Source organism: Chenopodium album, chromosome 13 (assembly GCF_948465745.1).
Source record: "Chenopodium album chromosome 13, dcCheAlbu1.1, whole genome shotgun sequence".
Classification (NCBI taxonomy): domain Eukaryota; kingdom Viridiplantae; phylum Streptophyta; class Magnoliopsida; order Caryophyllales; family Amaranthaceae; genus Chenopodium; species Chenopodium album.
In genome coordinates, this window is record NC_137846.1 from 52,554,652 (window position 1) to 52,573,451 (window position 18,800).

The following is an 18,800-nucleotide window of genomic DNA, read 5'->3' on the forward strand; positions in this document are numbered from 1 at the left end:
CTAAACTAATTAGGATTGATTAGAATCTTCTATAAGTTTCTAAAATATCTTAATTATCCTTTTTTGAAAAGATAAGATCATGGAATTTGATTTAAATATAAACTTTCCTTTTTTAAAACTTTCCTAATTCTATTCGGATTTAAAGATGTTCAAAGATAGTCAGATATTATTTTCGTGCCTTATATATTTTATCCAAATTTTATATGGTTGGATAGATCTTGAAATTATCTTTCCAATGATATATTATAATATTAAATCCGAGCTATAACGAAAAAGATATTAAAGATATACGAAACTCTATCCAAAACTGACACCCTTTTACTATTTCGTCCATATCTTTTTATCTACAAAAGATTTTAATCTGATTCTAATTGCATTAGAAAGTAGACTTCAAGAGCTTTCCAACGACATATTATATGACTTATTTGGACTTCTAGATCAAAAGATATGATAAAAACAAAATCCGCAAAAAACTGTCTTGTCGCAAAACGACAGGCTTGTCGCCTCGCGACAGACTCAAAAGCATTTTTGAGCTCTCTCTTTTTTTTGTTTGCTCTTGGTGTGTTGAAGTATTTTTTGGGCATTGAAGTTGCTCGTGGTCCAGAAGGTATATTTTTATCACAACGTAAATATGCTTTAGATTTGTTATCTGAAGCAGGAATGCTAGGTTGTAAGCCTATTGATACTCCTATGGAGCAAAATCATCGTCTGGCATATGCCGAGGGGGAGCCATTCTCTCAACCTGATCAGTATCGTCGCTTAGTTGGGCGATTGGTTTATTTATCTGTAAATCGTCCAGAGTTGAGTTACTCTGTTCATACTCTTGCACAGTTTTTGAGTAACCCGCAGGTGCAACATTGGGATGCGGCTATCAGGGTACTACACTATATTAAAGGTAGTCCTGGTCAAGGTATATTGTTACGTCCTATGAAGGACATGTGTTTGACGGCTTTTTGTGATAGTGATTGGGCGGCGTGTCCTCTGACTCGTCGTTCTTTGTCTGGTTTTATGGTTTTTCTTGGTCGTTCCCCTGTCTCATGGAAGACTAAGAAACAACCGACAGTATCTCGTTCTTCTGCTGAAGCTGAGTATCGTGCTATGGCAGTTACAACTTGTGAGTTAAAATGGTTGAAATCTTTGTTGTCATCTCTTGGTATTTTGCATAACAAGCCTATGAAGTTGTATTGTGATAGCCAATCTGCTCTTCATATTGCTAAAAATCCCGTCTTTCATGATCGAACAAAGCATATAGAGGCAGATTGTCACTTTGTTCGTGGTGAGTTGGTGAATGGTAATCTAGCTACTGCGTATGTTCCTACAGGTCATCAGTTAGCAGATATTTTGACAAAAGCTCTTGGGAAGCGACAGTTTGGTTTTCTCCTTAACAAGTTGGGCATTCGTGATTTACATGCTCCAACTTGAGGGGGAGTGTTATGATATATTTATGTTAAGTTAGATATATTTTGTGAATATATTTGTGTATATCTTATTAGGAGTTTTTTGGTGAGTTAGGTTAATGTTGTAAGCCTATATATATATGATTAATGGTAAAGGCTCATTAAGCCGTTTTCTCCTATTTTTTGTGTAAGTTTAACAAAAAATGTGTTTGGTAATTGACTTTATTTTGAGTCAAATATAATACAAAGCTCATACATGTGCTCTAGTTTTCGGCAGCCTAGTCGTTGGACACTGCAATTTTTTCCAAAGATCATGAGTTCAATTCTTCCTACGTAGAATTTTCAAGGCATTTAATTTTGTACTGGATTGACAATCGTTAGTAAAGAAAACTAGAAAAGAGAATTCATTATTCCACAAAAAAATTGACATGTAGGGAAGAATGGAAGATGTATTGCACAATTACTCCCTCTTACTACTCGACCTGGTCTTGCTTGGTTCCGGACCCTCCAATATTAATATGTTACTTTTTAAAATTAAAATAAAATAAGCTCTACTTAATTACGGGAAGAAACAAAATTTGTTTATAGCATGACATATTGGTAAGTAAATTAACAACTTTATCCAAACATCATCACTGATGTGGGACCCACTTTTATAAAAAAAGTTATTGATTTTACCAAAATGCTACTTCGTATGTGATAAACAATTTTTTTGTATCTTAGACATGAACTTGTATTTACTCGAAATAAAGTCCTAACTTGCTTGCACCCGAGCTATAGCTCACACAAATGCACCCGAGCTATAGCTCACTTGCTTGATAGCTTATCTATAGGTCAGCCTTGCCGCAACTTTGTGTGCAACCAAGTTATCGCTCGCTCGCCTACGAGCTATAGCTTGGCCTTGTTCTTGTGTGTCGTCACCAAGAGAACGATAGCTCCCTTGGTAGCTCGGTAATATCTTCTTTCGATTTGCATTACAATTGTTGTAACTCCAATAATATTGTGCGCAACATGTTTCATAAAGTCACTCACGTATTAGACCGTTAATTAGAGCAATCCTTTTTAGGTTAAAAACCTTTGATACACATCATCCTAAAGAGTATAACTACCCAATTATTCAATAATGGAACGGGTTGTATTCATAAATTAAATAATGTAAGGCAAAGTGACCAAAAGCTCTAATTTCTCTCTTTACATTTCACTTTTTCAATGTCTAACTTGATTTACGAATGTGAATATTTATGTGATAGAATATTCACTCTTTTGCTGGTGATTTACACATTTTGCGGGAGATTTACACCGACGAGTGTGATCGATATTGTGGATCATAGTATCCCAAGGGATTAAAAAAAAAAACCCAAAACTACCATGTTTGTTATTTAAGATTAAACGTCTCAAAGTAATGAAGTATAGTGGTAAAATGATTAAATGAATTACACATTTGATAAACAAAGTGTCATATAACACTCAGACGAACCGGATTTACTTGTACTTAATAATTTGACAAACATATACGAAGTATACCGTAATCAAATTAGTACTCGGCAGTCGGCACTCCATTTCTTTAAGTGTAAAGCAGCAGAAATCAGAGTAGAATAAAAATGTCAGTAGTAGAGATCAAACTCTCTCGATCAAACCGCATTTATCGCCCTGATGTCAGTTTTTTCTTCAAATTCTCCATTTTTAATTCTTTTTTCCTTCTTTCTTCTCACTTCATATTTTCCAGGAACCACTTCAAGGTAAAATCATCACCAAGTTTTCATCTTCTGTATCCCATTATGGTGTTCGCCTATCTGTCAATGGATCAGTCAATCTCCAGGTTTTACCCTTTTTCCCCTTAATTCTTGATTTGTTTAAATAAATTCAGAAATCCCACCAATTTAATGATTTTTTCCCTTATTTTTTGGGGTTTAATTTGTGTTTATTATTGAAGGTTCGTGGAGGCTCAGCTGGGGTTATTGAATCTGTTGTTGGTGTTCTTAAACCCATTACAATTGTGTAAGTTTATATTTTGTCTCATAAATTTGTTAATTTTTGACCTTGAATTTGTCTAATTTCTTTGTTTACTTATTGATCAATGTGTTATTCAAGAATGTATCCTTTCTGGGTATGGAAGATTATGGTCAATTATTTTGCAATTCGTAGCAATTTAGATAGATCAAACTCCCCGGAAATTTGATACTCAATAATACTCCTTCCGTCCCAAATTAATTGCCACATTCGCCTTTTCTGTCTCCAAGACTAAATTTTGATCATAAAGTATATGGTGAATTTTATCAATTTAACAAGTCTCACATGACTATGTTTTACTTGTAATTTGAGAGAATTATTGGTGGAAATTTATGCAGTACATAGGATGCTTTTTGTTAATTTATTGACTTTAACAATAAAAAAAAGTATGTACAACTCTAGTTTGTATTTGCAGCATATATTTTGCTCTAATTTGATGTATCTTCTTATGGAAATAGGAAAAAGAGTGTTGAAATTAGACCTTCTGGGAAGATAAGCTCAGGCACTACGGAGGTATTGTCTTTATGATTTACTACATATTTCGTGTTTTAACTGTCAGATGCTGAGCAAATTAGGCAATATAGGTAAATACTTTAAATTTCTTCATCTACTATTGAAGAGATTTTGTGTATGTATATTAATGGGTGAACGTAAAGTGGAGTCAAATAGTTTGAACTGAAACTGATATAGCAATGAAACCCTGAAACCATGCTAGCTATTATAATATGTGTACTATTTTGTTTACTTCCTCTAAAATGCCATGGGTGCATCATCTGTGTTTGTGTCAGATGGAATTGGAAAACCTTTCTAATTCAATCCCTTTTTCAATTGTCTGTGTTTTTCCTTGGTTTTGCTAATGACTGATTTTATTGGCCGGACTTTGAGCTTGACTTCTCCACCAGGGAGATTTGGCCCTGTATAACCGATTGAAAATGACTGAAGTCTCTGTTCCAAAATGGTAACAATATAAGCAATTGGATATGGCTTACTTGCCTGTTTATGCCCCTGAACTCCTGAAAAAAGAAGCAGCTTGTTGTTTACTGATCATGTTTCACATGTTCTGTGAGGGAACACGTTTAATGTCAGGATTCATTGTTTGTAGTCAAAGCGGATCTTAAGGCTGCTACTTGAGGAGCTGGGATTTTGGGGGGGGGGGGGGGGGGGGTGGGGTGGGAGGGGGGGTGGGGTGGGGGGGGGGGGAGGGGGGTGGTGAATTAGGTTTTATCATTTGCTTGATTGCTACACTGTTACTTTGTCATGAATGTCTCAAAGCCTCCATACAGATGGAGCGACAAAAGCTTTGATCTTTTCTCCTCCAATTGAGTGTGTTATACCTTTTCCTGTAGATCTGGTTTGTTGAATCATGTCATGAACTAATTCTTATGTTATTTTCTCATAATAATTATATAGTCTTTTCCTTAGCGTCACAATCGATATGTTACTTGTGCTAGCAAAGAGTGAGTGAAACAGAGTTGCCTATCAAGGATAATGAATAGACTTGGAAATAAGATGAGATAATGTGCTTTGTTTGTAACTTTGTTTCATGATAAAAATTTGCCAATTTATAATGTTTTTTACTTTATACTATTATTTTTGCACATTGAACAAGAGACTCGTTTTAAGGAAATTTGTGGTTCTCAGTAAATTTTGTGGTTCTCAGTAAAGTTTTTGTGTTTACTACTTTTCCTCCTGTATTGCTCATGTTATTTTTTGCACTTGACTGACCTGGTAACTATCCTTCAAATGACAGATTCCTTTTTCTTTGATTTTGAAACAACCAGGAGAGAGCAAATCAGGAAAATTTTATGAAACATTTCACGGGGAAGATATAAGCATCCAGGTCTGTCACTGCTGATTTTCTTGTATAGCATTTCTTGGTGTGCCAATTATCTGTGGTTTTGTCATTTGTTACTCTGATGTTATAAAGAGTGTTCTAACTATTTTGAATACTCTCTTAGTATCTGCTAACTGTAGAAGTAGCACGTGGTTACCTGCACAAGTCATTGTCAGCAACATTAGAGTTCATCATTGAAAGTGAAAAAGGTATCAGTACCCAACATCTTGATCAGCTGCTTGTGTTTGCTTGTTGGAGAGAGAGAGAGAGAGAGAGAGAGAGGGGGGGGGGGGTGTTACACATTAGCTGTGCACTTAACCTGTACGTGTTCCTTATTCAGCGGAACTTCTTGAGCTGCCTATTTCGCCTGAACTCGTGCTCTTCTATATCACGCAGGATACCCAAAAGCACCCATTGCTTTCTGAACTAAAATCAGGTTTGATCACTCCCATGAATTTCTGTTTAAAGCTGATATCTTGAGTATTTCATTTGATTTTTAGATAGGCATTCTTGTTACATGACACTAGGATTCCAGTGCTGTAGATTACGATTTAATGGTTTTATCTAGATACAGGGAAAGGAGTGAGAAAAGGGAATTGTATACCATAACAATAAAAGTGAATTTGTAGGATCTACAGTCTGTAGGTTTTTCTTTGAGAATTGATTGCAGCTCTAGTATGATGCTGATACTATTGTTGCTTTTCTGTAACAACCTGTTTGTTATTGCATGGTTAAGATCCATAAAACTGCATACATTTGAGCGCTTCTCAGCCAACTGAGAATGGGAGCTTTGTTAGAAGCATTGAGATTTGGGATAATGTAATGTAATTTTGGGAGCTTTTGGTATTTCTATGTTCAACTATTGCTTCCCTATAAAAAGCTAATATACTGTTTCACAGGTGGTTTTCGTGTAAGTGGTAGAATTCCAACTCAGTGCTCATTGTCATGTGCCCTCAGAGGAGAACTGACTGTAGAAGCATCTGCATTGCCAATCCAGTCCATTGATATCCACTTGCTACGTGTGGAATCCATTCTTGTTGGAGATAGGATTGCATCAGAAACATCTTTGATTCAAACTACTCAGGTTGGTCTTTTGAACTGGCCTTGTGAGTTGTGACTAAAGTAGTTCTCTTGAATTGAATCTACTTGTTCTTCTCCTTCTAGTAGATAGCAGATGGAGATATCTCTCGAGGCCTGACTCTACCCATTTACGTCTTACTTCCAAGGCTTTTAACTTGTCCCACTGTCTTAGCCGGGTATGTTTCTTTCATTTGTATATGTTTGACAGGGTTTTTTTTTGGCTGTCATGTCACTTGTAGCATGCTGCTACTGTTGAATATTCTGCATTTATTCATTTGAATAGTGCTAGTGGTGATTGCATACATGAAGTGCTTGACAGATGAAAAGATATGCACACCCTTTCCATAGGCTAAATATAGGTAAAGTAATTATGAAATCTGCTGTTGAATATTCTTGAATTGATCACTAAAATGGATAGGTAACTGGAGCAATTTTAGGAGTGGCATCTTGTCATAATTCTTTAAGTGAATTCTCAATAAGCATTAGAGCATAGTATCAGTAATTCAGTTAGTTGCTATTCCATATTATGTTTGGCTAGTTCTAATAGATTACTTGGACAGCCTTCAGATTACCTGTTACCAAAAAATTTAGGTAAAATATTTTTAAACTAACAGTAAGCCCTCTTTTGATGAACTAATGTATTTTTATGCACAAATTAATTAACTAGCTTGGATTCATGAAGACTGGGAGCTAGTTTTGGAGGTTGATAATTTATCCCTGTTTCTTAAACTCAGCAAGAATGTTCGTGAGTGCTCTTCCCTGGGAACCATCATTGGTGACATTCAATATTTAGCTGGTTTTTGTTCTTCTCTGTCTTTTAATCATGTTAGGAGGATGGGCAATGGGGTTGCGCATAAGTTAGCAAATGTAAGTAGGGAGTTTGGTGAGATGAGAGTGTGGCTGAAGGAAGTACCTCTTAGTGTTTGTTCTCCTGTAACTTTGGATGTTTCCTAATTATTTATAATAGCTGCCCTTTTGGTTGTGTGTCAAAAAAAAAAACAAAAAAAGGTTCACTTCCTCAGCAGAAAAGATCCTAGTAAAGTCTTTGAATATGTGTATGTATAAATTTTATATAATCTAGGATAAAGTGACACGAGGATCAGCCACTTTTATTATGTCTCCCATTCATTCCATAGCTCAGCCCCCTAATTTCTGCATTATCATATATGATAATATAGCTGACACTATCATTCTTGGCTTCTTGCTCTCATAACTGCATGCATGTTATGCTATTTCCAGATGGGTTGATTGTTGTTTGAGGTCTGCCACCACTAGTGTTTGTTGTTTAAGAGGTTTAAAATGACACTCTAAGCTGATATTGTTAGAACTTTGATGAACAGTAGTTTGCTTAATTTTGACGAGTGCCTGGTGATCATGGGTTGACTCTTTCAAGTAGCCTCCTCAAGAAATAGGAATGGTTTTTGTGTGCTTATTGGGAAAGTCTTGCACTGGCTAGCTGGTAGCTGGCTCTTTTTAGGCTGTTAACATTAGGTGGGAAAAGCTTTACAAGTAATTGTCTACCTTTCTTTAATACGCATGACCAAACTCAAACTCCTTTTTCTGGTTTCTAATCGGACCATGGAGCTGAGTTCGGATGTGCAAAAACTATGGTTCTAGGCTTTTTTTGGTTGTGCAAACTCGCTCAAATTTCACTCCCCACATGTTTTTTCCCCTATTCACATCTTGAGTTCGAGTTTTATGCATGGCTATGACTTTCACTTTAATATACCTATCTTATTAGCACCTTATTATCAATTTGAGTAGTGGTACTTGATTAAGCTTAGAGCCTTTTGGTGCACATGAGTTTCTCTGCTATGCTGTAACAAGTCAAGGATAGTCCTGTGTAAATGATAAACAGAGCTCTTTGTTGTTGATCTCTAGTTTTCTTCTTGTTCATTCCTCAATATTTTTTCAGTTTTGCCTCCTTTATGTATCCCCATCATCAAAATCCTGTCGTAGACCAAGGAACAACTAAGTACTCACCTTCATGTTAGCATGTTGTTAGGCTCTTCCTTTAGCTGTCGAAATAGAGAATAATTCTTGTATCTGACAACTTCACAGTCCATTCTCAATTGAGTTCAAGGTCTCCATTGTTATCAACTTTCAGTCAGAGCTTAGCAAACTGCACCCCAAATCTGATCCCAGAACGCCAAGACTGTGGGTAAGTTTGTACATTACGGCTATCCCCATGACATACAACCCTTTCCTGCATATCACTACTACTGTTTTTCTAATGTACTCAAATGTGCAGCTTGCAATGGAAACATTGCCACTTGAATTAGTTCGGACCAGGTGAAAGATCGATTGGCAACTCACCTTTTCTCTCTCTACACTTCTAGGAAAGCAGTGAAAGATGATCGGTAAATCAAGAAAATTATTGTGTTAGTTAATCAGTAGTATCCATGTTCAGAATTGTTGTACCTACTTCATTTGGCAGTCACTGGCCATATAGATCAAAGATGGAAATTGGAAGAAATTCTATTTGTAGGATTTTCTGTATTAAATTTGAGAGCTCAAAGATGTTGGCGTTGTGTATATTGATCAGGAACATGCTGTTGGAATTCTTTGTCTTATTTGATACACTACACAAGGAACATGATGAATTGATGAGTAGTGAAGTGCTCATATGCTTATTTTGATTATTGATTGAAATTGTATATTTCTTTGAACTATTGAAAAACTGAAATAATATACGTAGTATTACATTGAACTATTGAAATAGCATGTTTCGGTTGTTTCCTAAAATACGTCAACTAATTTCAAATGAAAAACTGAAATCGTATATTACATTGAACTATTAAAGTAGCATGTTTCCTAAATTTAAAATACTCGTAGATATTTTGGATTATTCATTAAAAAAAAAAAAAGAAAAACCTAGCAACAAGACTACGTATCCTGCAAGTAACACAATTTCTAACATATCTAAACATAGACTGTACTTTCCTAAGATAAGTAAATAATCTAAGATTATTTTTTTTTTTTTTATGAAAAAATAGCTATATATATATCAGAATTGCCTTGCCTTTTCTTTCACTTTTCAATTCTTTTTCATACACTACCTCAAAATATTCAAACGTTGAATTTTACCGTGTCTTGCTCCCAAAACCTTCACGAGTACCCTTATTCTCTCGAATCTTAATCTCTCATCCATGGCTTCTTCGACCGAACGTTACGACATCATCTACCTCGCTAAGCTAGCCGGCCAAGCCGAACGCTATGATGGTATGTTCTAACTCGTCACTTTCAATTCTTTCACGTAGGATAGTTTCAGCAACACTCCGTATTACATTACATACGTAATCTTTGACTAGTTTTTGTGATTTCAATAATTCAATATAATGTGTATGTTAGGAAAAATAATATTATTACTTTATTATGGTTAATCTTTTTAGTATATGTCAATTAAAAATTACATCAACGTACTAAACAATAATTATTGTTCTAGGATATTTAATTATTTATGATATACAACTTAAGTTGTGCGTTATTGTATGTCAAGCATAAAACAACTAAAATAGAATCAATTTAATGATTTCATATCTAAAATTTTGCAGATATGATAGATGCAATGAAGAAGTTGGTAAAATTTAACATCGATTTAACAGCCGAAGAGCGTAATCTCCTTTCAACGGCGTACAAGAAACTTACCGAGCCAAAGAGAGAATCATGGAAACTTCTCTCAACAACTGAGCAGGAGGAGGATACAGTATACAAAAACGAGATGTACATCAAGTGTATTCAAGATTATCGTAATATAGTCGAGTCGGATCTTGTTGAGATTTGCTACGACGCTATTACTCTAATTGATGACCACCTCCTTCCTTTTGCGTCTAGCTCTGAATCCTCCGTCTTTTACTTAAAGATGTGAGTATAATTTTAAAGTAATTTGCATATTATTAATAGTGATACTTAGTTAATTAAGTCTTTTAGCAATTACTCCTTAATTTATTGGGTGTTTTTTTTTTTTTTTTTTTTTTTTTTTGACGAGAATTTATTGGGTATTATTATTCTTTATTCTTTTACTTAAAGAGTTGGTTGGTTTAATTAACGAAGAGCTACGTGATGCAGGAAAGCGGATCATTACCGATATATAGCCGAAATCAAAACTAGTGATGCAAAATCATTAATCGCCGAAGAGGCATTGAGGACCTATAAGGTATATATTTGCGTGGTAAAAATATATACTTGTATCATTATTATTTTATAGTTATTGGAAAATAATGATTTTATGTTGGATTAACTTTTCAAAAATTTTATTTGCATCGTAGAATTTAGTCCATTTTATAATATGAAAAATTGAACTGATCATATTGTTTATCATTAAAATAATATGGTAGTCATATTTCAAATGACTACAACAAAATTAACCATTATTGATATATATTTTTTTATAACATTCGATTTTCTTTTTCGTTTTATAAGTGAATAATTGCAATTAATTAAATTTTGTTGTAGGAAGCATTGACCATAGCAGTGGCTCAATTTTCACCTATTCATTCAACACGCTTAGGCTTGGCATTAAATTTTGCCGTTTTTCACTATGAGGTTTCAAATTCTTATCAAAGGTAATTGCATAATAACTTTATAACCTTTACAATTTCTCTATCATGTTTGTTATAATTGCATTGTTACTTATACGTATATTTTTTTTAATATATATTTTAGGGCATATCATTTGGCAAAAGAAGCTTTTGAAGAGGCAATGTTGGAGTTGGATGATTTAGGCAGCAGGGCTCTCTCGAAAGATAGCAAGGTTATCCTCAATCTTTTGAGTGATAACATTACACTATGGAAGGGCGAGAATGGTGAAAGGAACCTTTGAAGCATTAAAAAAACATTTGAAATATTTTATTTTTGTAAAACAGAAACATTTATTTTGTATCACAATAGCTTGATAATAATATTTGAAATATCTCTGATTTTATTTTATGTATTTATATAAAGAAAAGTGTCATCATCACTTGATTAAAATTTATTTTGAAGACTTCAAAAAAAAAAAAAAAAAAAAAAGAATATCTAATGTAATGACTACGTATATGTTAGAGTTTCTAATGTATAATTTACCTAAATAAATAAATAAATATCTTAGAAAAGTATAGACTTACAATCTTAGATATGCTAGTTAGAACAATCCAGATTCTAGAGTATTGTAGCTTATTACTAATGTTAGAAGAATCACTATTTGGTACAAATTTCATAGTATATGTACAAGTGAGTCATTTACTCATTTGTTGATTAATAATAAAGCACTATTTGGTACAAATTTCATAGTATGTACAAGTGAGTCATTTACTCATTTGTTGATTAATAATAAAGCATTGTTTTGTTATATTTGAATTCAATACTTAGGGCCTGTTCTGATTTACTAAAAACAATTGAACTAAATTGATTGGAGTTGAAGTGAACTGAATTGAATAGAGCTAAAATGAATTGTTTATGAGAGAAAGAAATTAGGAAGTGAACTAACTAAACTGTAATTAAGCTGAAGAGAACAAGTCAGCCCTCCTAAGACTCAAACTGTCATTTAAATGCATAAGTTTGACTTTTGTACTATTCACATGTCATGTTTGACTTAATTTTTTTGCTATTATAAAATAAATAATACATCATTAGATTTGTCAACATGTCTATTTTCATATTATAAATTTGTTACAATTTTTATGAATAAACAGGTAAATATATTAATGGTCAAAGTTATGTTTCGAAAAGTATACCAATGAAAGTGATGCATTAAAAGATAAAAAAAAGCAAGGAATGAAGTACTTAACGATTCCATTATCACTCTATCTATGACTTCTATGTGTGTGAAACTGATCAATTTCGGAGTGCTATTCCATAGTCCATACGACCATACTCCATACCATACGTCCAGACTCACTAGGGATTTTTGACTTTTGACTTGAGTTTAGCAATAACTCAAATAAGGGTTCGTTTGGGACTTTGGGTGCAGAAGTGCTTACACATACTCTTCTGAGTCTTTTCGTTCTTTCAAAATTCACACCCAAGTCAAAATTCATTCAACGCCAAAACATGGAAAAATTGAAGAGAATAGTGAGCGAAATTGCTTATTCCCATGAATTTTCCAAACTCCCTCTACTTCATCGCTCCTTTATCCCTCTCCTTTCCATGCTTTCTTCTCTCTATAACCTCTCTGTTACTACCCGCCATCATCTTTACTTTCTGGGTATCTTCCGCAAGAAACGGTAAAATTTTCTATCTTTTGGGTAAATTTTCAATTTGTTTTCTGTAATTTTAACTTTAATGTCAATATTTTCAAATGGGTACATTGAATACTTGATTAATTGATAATTTTTGTTGTTTAATTTTGATTTTGAATGTAAATTTGAAGGTTGCCTGTGCCAGTTATCAGTGTTGGGAATTTGACATGGGGTGGAAATGGGAAGACTCCAATGGTTGAGTTTCTTAGTAATTGGTTTTCTAATTCTGGGATTTCTCCTCTCATTCTTTCCAGGGTAATCTTTTACTTTTATTTATTTTGTCTTTTCTTTGAATCCTATTTTCCTATTGAATTGAATATGGCATTACTGTTGTGAGCTATGTTACTTGGACTCAGGTGCTCGTTTGAGGGATAGGGTAGTGGGGTACGTGTTCAAGTGTCTAACTTGGCTATTTAGCGATTTTATCAGGATTGTAGTTCAAAATGGAGTGTCCAAGTGTTCTTACCCATGTGAGAGAGTGTCATTGTGTTAAGGATTCGACATGGGTACTAAATTAAATGGAAGAGCCTAAGTGACATTAGGCTGTGGGACTGGTGGAAAATCATAGGACCTTATAAATTAGTATTCTTGGACTTAATAGATTGATTGGGAAATTAATTAAAGAGAGAACTTTACCATGTATTATCTGTATGTATTTGATTAGTTGCAAAATTTTGATGATAACTAATTTGGGGATTGTATTTTAGAAATTATAATTGAGAATACATCAAAAACCGCCAAACAAAGATATTCTGTTCTTCTCAGCTGACATGCTTCAGCTTCAAGAAGAAAGTGAAACAGTTTTGTTTTGAAATACTATGGTGAGTAGGATTAGATTGAGATGCTGCATCATCACCCTATATATTAGTCACTGTAATGACTTTAGTAAAACTCTGAACAAACTTGCTGAATTGTAGCTTTCTCTAGCAAAATCTGGCTGCATTATAAATATAGTGCACGCTATATAAAGTTCACTTTGGACCCTATCTAGACTATAAATATTGTGCACACTATATAAAGTTGGCTTGCCATATTTTGATATACCTACTTGTATGAGTTTAATGGTATACGACTGTACATTGATCTTCCTGAAGGCACTGAACCATATGAGCCAACTATTTGAGTCAGTTATGCATGCTTGGTAGTAATGATATTGAAACGAGATTCTGTTTTAACTTTACCAGGAATCCTTACCCTTGCATAAATTTTTGGAAACAGGGCTATGCTGGAGGGGATGAAGTTAAAATGCTTGAAAGGCATCTTTTGGGAACATCTGCAATGGTTGGCGTTGGTGTAAATAGAGCTTTTTCTGCTACTTTGTTTCTTGAAAAATATGGCTACACAGATTCTCGTGTGAATGGTTTCTTTGAGAACTTACTCTTGGTGAACAAAGTTGGTACTAATGTCCCTTCAGACAAAATTGGTGTTGCTATTCTTGATGATGGAATGCAGGTTTTCTTTGTTCTAATTATGCTAGTTTTTTTCTGCATATACTTTTGCTTTTCACAATCTTCCAATATTTTTTGGATAATGGTTTTTTTTTTGCTATGGAACTTCGTATTTCTTCTTTTATTTACCTTGTAATTTAATTTGACTTTGCATGGCAGACAGCATGTGTGCTTGGTGCGTGATTTGGATATTGTAATGGTAAATGGAATGATGCCATGGGGGAATAATGAATTGATTCCCCTTGGACCTTTGCGGGAACCATTGTCTTCCCTGGCTAGAGCAGATATTGTTGTGATCCATCATGCTGATCTGGTATGTCAGACCAACCTTCCAATTCCTTACATTCATCAGTGTTTTCACTCCTTCTAATTGTCATTTAATATGCCAAATGTCTGCACATTGAAGAAGTATGCCATAATATGCAGGTTTCAGAGCAAAAGCTTAATCATCTGAGACTTGGGATTCAAGAGATTAAAAACTCTCTACCTGTTTTCTTCAGTAGTATGGTTCCCTCGCACTTCTTCACTGTTTACGATGTTGGCACTAAATTACCATTGTCGGCAGTTAAAAACCGGATCTTACTATGCCTCTCTGCTATTGGTTATCCAAATGGTTTCGTCAAGTGTGTTGAGAAGGTATCACCTTTTCTATTTCAAGTGTCCACCCATGCTTTTAGCCTTTTGATTTTCTTGTTCCATTTTACACTGCCCTTGTTTTCTTGCTCCCTATGTTTTCTCTTGTTTTCTTCCGCTTTTACTTTGTCACTTTTCTTTGTTTAGTTTCTTTAATTTATCCCTTTACCTTTTCAGTTTCACTTTTCTCGGATAGTTTCCTTACAACGATCCATGTTAGCCAACCCCAAATCATTATGGGATCAAAACTTTGAATTTGTTGTTTCCTTATAAAAGCCGTGCTTTCCAATCCATACCTTCCCCATATCTTGATTATAACTGTATTATGACTTTTATTGCTGCAGCTTGGACCATCATATGTTGATCAGCTTCACTACAGTGATCATTACTTGTTTCATTCCAAGGTGCAGTTTCTTTTATATCTATCAGTTATCTGCTGGGACAATAGTATTTAATTTTTAGTTTGCATGTAGGCTTGCACAACCCTTTTCATCATGACATCGTTTTATGCCCTTGTTTATGTGCATTTTGTTTGCCTCGAGGACTCGAGGTCTAATTAATTGTATTTGTATCCTCTATATGTACAGGATATCTATGTGATGACAAGGAAACTTGAGGAGCTCTATCACAAATTTGGTTCCAGACCTATTGTTGTCACTACTGAAAAGGTGAGTGTGCTGTAGGCAGTGTCTGTAGCTTTATGAGACAAACATGATAACATCCTTTCTTGGATTTGGATTGATTTATGCTGTTACTGTAAAAAATTTGGTCAGTTTTACTATATACTCCAGTGAAAAATAGGTGTTGTTTTAGGCTATTTTTCTTTAGTGAACATAACTGCCGTTTGAATTTATATTTTACCTTTTAAAATCTCAATTGAGATCATCAAAAGATCTGTAAAGATGTACTTCGTATATAATACTCTGTAATAAGGGCATATTTGATATCAATTCCAGGAACTATCTCCATTTTATATTTTTCAATCCACATTTTTTATGAGAATACCTAAAATGACCAAGTACATTTGGCTTGTACAAGTACATCTTACCATGATATTTGGCATGAATGCTCTATACCCAACTAACCCAAGTATATCTCCCTTTGCTGTATGCATTAAGCCATTAGAATCTGAAATAGTATTATCTTGCATATCTGACCTGATTGAGGTGTTTGTATGGACATTACCATGACACATATCTGAGACTTATCTTTATCAATTGTTAGCATAAACAATGGAGCAATAGATCCATGTAATTCTGACCTGATTGAGCTGCTTTTCTGGCACTTTTGTTTAAGCAGGACTATGACCGGGATTCTGAAATTCTCTCAAAGTTCCATCCTTTCGATGTTCTTGTACTCTGTTCTCAGCTACAATTGGTCTCTTATAGTGGAAGCTCGGAGAACAAATTCAAGGAACTATTAAAGCAACTCTTGGATTCAAGATCAGGGAGACTTAAAAAGAAGTGAATAACAAAGAGCTTTGTTAATCAATGACGGTCTGAGCTATGTTTAGAAGTGTAGAAGCATTAAATGGAATTGGTATAATCCATGTAACTTCATGCCCTTCCTCTTTACTCTTAATATACGGAGTTCACATTATCTTTCTTTCTTTTAAGTACAAAACTGAAGCTTTAATCCCTTAAGGATGGGGTCAGCATTTAGAGCACTTTTTTTAGTATATCAAGGAATGTTGGGAAGTTTTTATAATGATAAAATTTTCTCAATACTTTGAGTATTAATTTGTCATTATTTTTGTGGTACTACACGTCTACACACAAATGCAAGAATTGTTTCAATTACCTCTGATTGTAAATCTTGCTTTTCATAGTTAATCAAGCTGAAATACTCCATTCTAAAAAATTACAATCAAAACTGCATGGTATTGTACAAAACACATTTTTTTTTTTTGTTTATGCTATATATGCTGTATATCTAGCCTTTCTCCATGTTTTTGTTGCAAGTAAATGCATCAATGACAAAATCATCATACATTTATTGCTGAGCATCGGGGATACAACTTCTTCAACCTAAGCAGAGCCAAAATACGGCAAATCATTGGTGGGTTGACACAGATTGGTTTATGTGTTCCTGTTGCATGACTTGCAGAAGATTGAATGTTTGGATTTTCCTTATCGTCATTGCAGCTACGTATCTCAGGTATCTCAGGTTGAGCTGTTTCCTTTTTTGCAGAATCTATAATCTCCGGTTGATTGCTCGTTGGCTTCACGGAACCTCTTCTTTCCATCGGCTTGCAAACTTCACCATTGCACTCAATATCCTTTTCCGGGTGGATGGCGTTTTCTTGTTTCGACGTAAAGCCAAAGAGACTCAGAAATGCAGGCATATTTCTTTTCTCTTTGTTTATTTTCACATTCTCCCCGTGATGATTGCAGGTTAGTAATTCACTTGTCCAATAATTAATTTGAAAGATATTAAAGATGTTACCAATGATTATTCAAAGGGACAATTCTTTTCTTTTCAATTGTTTTGAGATGAGAATAATAATCTCTTCTATAATTAATTTGAAAGATATCAAAGATGTTACCTATGTTTATTCCATTCAAGGGGGCAATATTTTGTTTTCAATTGTTTTGAGATGAGAATAATAATCTCCCCTAATCCCGGGGGATTAATTATCCTCGTAGATATATAGTCACCAATCTGCATTATAATTTTAGATTAAATTTCCTGTTTCCTGAATATATTTATGTGGTTATTTTCATCTTATAGTTTTTATATAGCTTAAAGTTGGATTAATTCTCCACGTTACTAGGAATACATATGTACATAGCTGTGAGCTGTACATCTTATCTTCCTTTTATTTTGAGCAAGGAGAAGGCCATCATAGAAGGGGAAAGTGGCATTTTCGGGAAATCCTTCCTAAAACGAGTTTGGTAATGATATTAGACCCTTGGCCTCACCTCACGCCCGTAGACTGTAGTGAAAAGCTAGCCAACTACTCTGTCTTCCTATCTTGAGTTATAAATCCTCCTTAAATAAGAGTAATTTGTTCACCAACTTGCAACCATAAACCCACCTACCATTAAGGCAACAAGCTCAACATATTCTATATATTTGCCTGTTAATTAATTATACTCTTCATTTTCTTAAATGAAATGCATGTTCACCAGTTAATCATAAATACTCTCTTTATTTCTATAAGTTAAATTACCCCCCCTTTTGTCTGTATTTCTATACATTAGTCTTTTTTTTTTATTTTTTTTATTTTTAGTCATGCCTACCTGTAACCTTAAGCAAAGAACATAAAATCTAAATATACAGTACAAGAATTGAAGGTCAATAAGAGCGCAAGGCTAGATAGTAGATACTAGGCTCAATTTATAACTAAAATAAGTTCTAACAAGTTTAGATTAGTGAAAATTAGATTAATAAATAGCACCCGTATTAGTTAACATATGTTTCCATATTGAGAGTCACTATTGTATTCATTTAAGGATCCATCATCATGTGAATATTTTCCTTGAATGAAGCAATCTAGATATACCTTGACAATGAATTTTTCTGGTGCATGGAATATTTTTTTATTGAAGAATAATAAATGTTAAGAACATGTACATGAGACATTTTTAATAAAATTACACATAAATTCATTACCATTATTTCGTTAATCTATGATCAACTGTCTACACACAACTGACCCGTATATTCAACTCTAGAGTGACCACCTATTCATGTGATGAAGGGCCTTTCTTGTTAGCTTGAATGAAGAGAAACAAACAGCTTATCGCTCGATCAACCTTTTCTTGTTGAAAGAAAATTGAGGGAAAAGAGAGGGCTAAGCTTATCCTTCTTCTCAAAACTCCGTCTCTCACTCAATGTGCAAACATCACCATTACATACGTACTTTTTCGAGCTCGTTGGCTCAGTGAAACAACTGAAGAAATTGAAGAACGAAGCCATGAGTTTGTAACTTGGCTTTTCCTGTGTTTTTCTTGTTTGTTGTATGTTTTGCATGTGAATGAAATTCATATGATTTTATAGCATACATAATTTGACCGTGTTATTGCGGTTTGTTAGCGTTAAACTAGTCAAGTTGTTTCACGTGGAATTTATTAAAAACAATAAAGAAGTTGCAGTCAATGTAAAATGGCCCTACTTTAGCTGGCTTTTTTTAATTTTATATTTTTGTGTTTATACAAATAGCCACGACAAATTGTTC

General features: G+C 34.2%; 3 protein-coding genes across 5 annotated transcripts; all 3 read left to right on the forward strand.

Annotated features, from left to right (window-relative positions):
* The first annotated feature begins 2,624 nt into the window (after positions 1–2,624).
* LOC145576899 (uncharacterized) lies at positions 2,625–8,980 on the forward strand. Of its 2 annotated transcripts, XM_081634598.1 has the most exons (11): positions 2,630–3,052; positions 3,124–3,216; positions 3,331–3,395; positions 3,866–3,920; positions 5,158–5,247; positions 5,366–5,450; positions 5,582–5,677; positions 6,141–6,325; positions 6,409–6,497; positions 8,383–8,482; positions 8,573–8,968. In XM_081634598.1, the coding sequence occupies exons 1-11, from the start codon at positions 2,999–3,001 to the stop codon at positions 8,615–8,617; spliced, it is 957 nt and encodes a 318-aa protein (XP_081490724.1). In that variant the 5' UTR covers positions 2,630–2,998; the 3' UTR covers positions 8,618–8,968. The 2 variants fall into 2 exon arrangements, with proteins under 2 accessions (XP_081490723.1, XP_081490724.1); XM_081634597.1 differs by having other exon boundaries at positions 2,625–3,052; positions 8,383–8,980.
* A 490-nt stretch (positions 8,981–9,470) lies between these two features.
* On the forward strand, positions 9,471–11,143 carry LOC145575731 (14-3-3 protein 9-like). The gene is made up of 5 exons (XM_081633545.1): positions 9,471–9,543; positions 9,876–10,185; positions 10,390–10,477; positions 10,777–10,886; positions 10,987–11,143. The coding sequence occupies exons 1-5, from the start codon at positions 9,471–9,473 to the stop codon at positions 11,141–11,143; spliced, it is 738 nt and encodes a 245-aa protein (XP_081489671.1).
* Positions 11,144–12,284: 1,141 nt separating this feature from the next.
* On the forward strand, positions 12,285–17,624 carry LOC145574945 (putative tetraacyldisaccharide 4'-kinase, mitochondrial). Of its 2 annotated transcripts, XR_014098225.1 has the most exons (9): positions 12,285–12,524; positions 12,671–12,794; positions 13,758–13,991; positions 14,151–14,300; positions 14,414–14,623; positions 14,965–15,024; positions 15,208–15,288; positions 15,920–16,159; positions 16,811–17,624. XR_014098225.1 is itself a non-coding variant. In XM_081632840.1 (8 exons), exons 1-8 carry the CDS (start codon positions 12,352–12,354, stop codon positions 16,085–16,087), a joined length of 1,200 nt encoding a protein of 399 aa, XP_081488966.1. In that variant the 5' UTR covers positions 12,285–12,351; the 3' UTR covers positions 16,088–16,419. The 2 variants fall into 2 exon arrangements, 1 of the variants encoding a protein (XP_081488966.1); XM_081632840.1 differs by lacking the exon at positions 16,811–17,624 and having other exon boundaries at positions 15,920–16,419.
* The last annotated feature ends 1,176 nt before the right edge of the window (positions 17,625–18,800 follow it).

Bases quoted from the DNA above. Each gene is read 5' to 3' on its own strand.
- LOC145574945 (XM_081632840.1), top strand. From the start codon at position 12,352: ATGGAAAAATTGAAGAGAATAGTGAGCGAAATTGCTTATTCCCATGAA. The intron at 12,525-12,670 runs GTAAAATTTTCT...GTAAATTTGAAG, and splicing joins GGTATCTTCCGCAAGAAACG to GTTGCCTGTGCCAGTTATCA. The intron at 15,289-15,919 runs GTGAGTGTGCTG...TTGTTTAAGCAG, and splicing joins TTGTTGTCACTACTGAAAAG to GACTATGACCGGGATTCTGA.
- LOC145576899 (XM_081634597.1), top strand. From the start codon at position 2,999: ATGTCAGTAGTAGAGATCAAACTCTCTCGATCAAACCGCATTTATCGC. The intron at 3,921-5,157 runs GTATTGTCTTTA...TTCAAATGACAG, and splicing joins TAAGCTCAGGCACTACGGAG to ATTCCTTTTTCTTTGATTTT. The intron at 5,248-5,365 runs GTCTGTCACTGC...ATACTCTCTTAG, and splicing joins GGGAAGATATAAGCATCCAG to TATCTGCTAACTGTAGAAGT.
- LOC145575731 (XM_081633545.1), top strand. From the start codon at position 9,471: ATGGCTTCTTCGACCGAACGTTACGACATCATCTACCTCGCTAAGCTA. The intron at 9,544-9,875 runs GTATGTTCTAAC...AAAATTTTGCAG, and splicing joins CCAAGCCGAACGCTATGATG to ATATGATAGATGCAATGAAG. The intron at 10,478-10,776 runs GTATATATTTGC...ATTTTGTTGTAG, and splicing joins AGGCATTGAGGACCTATAAG to GAAGCATTGACCATAGCAGT.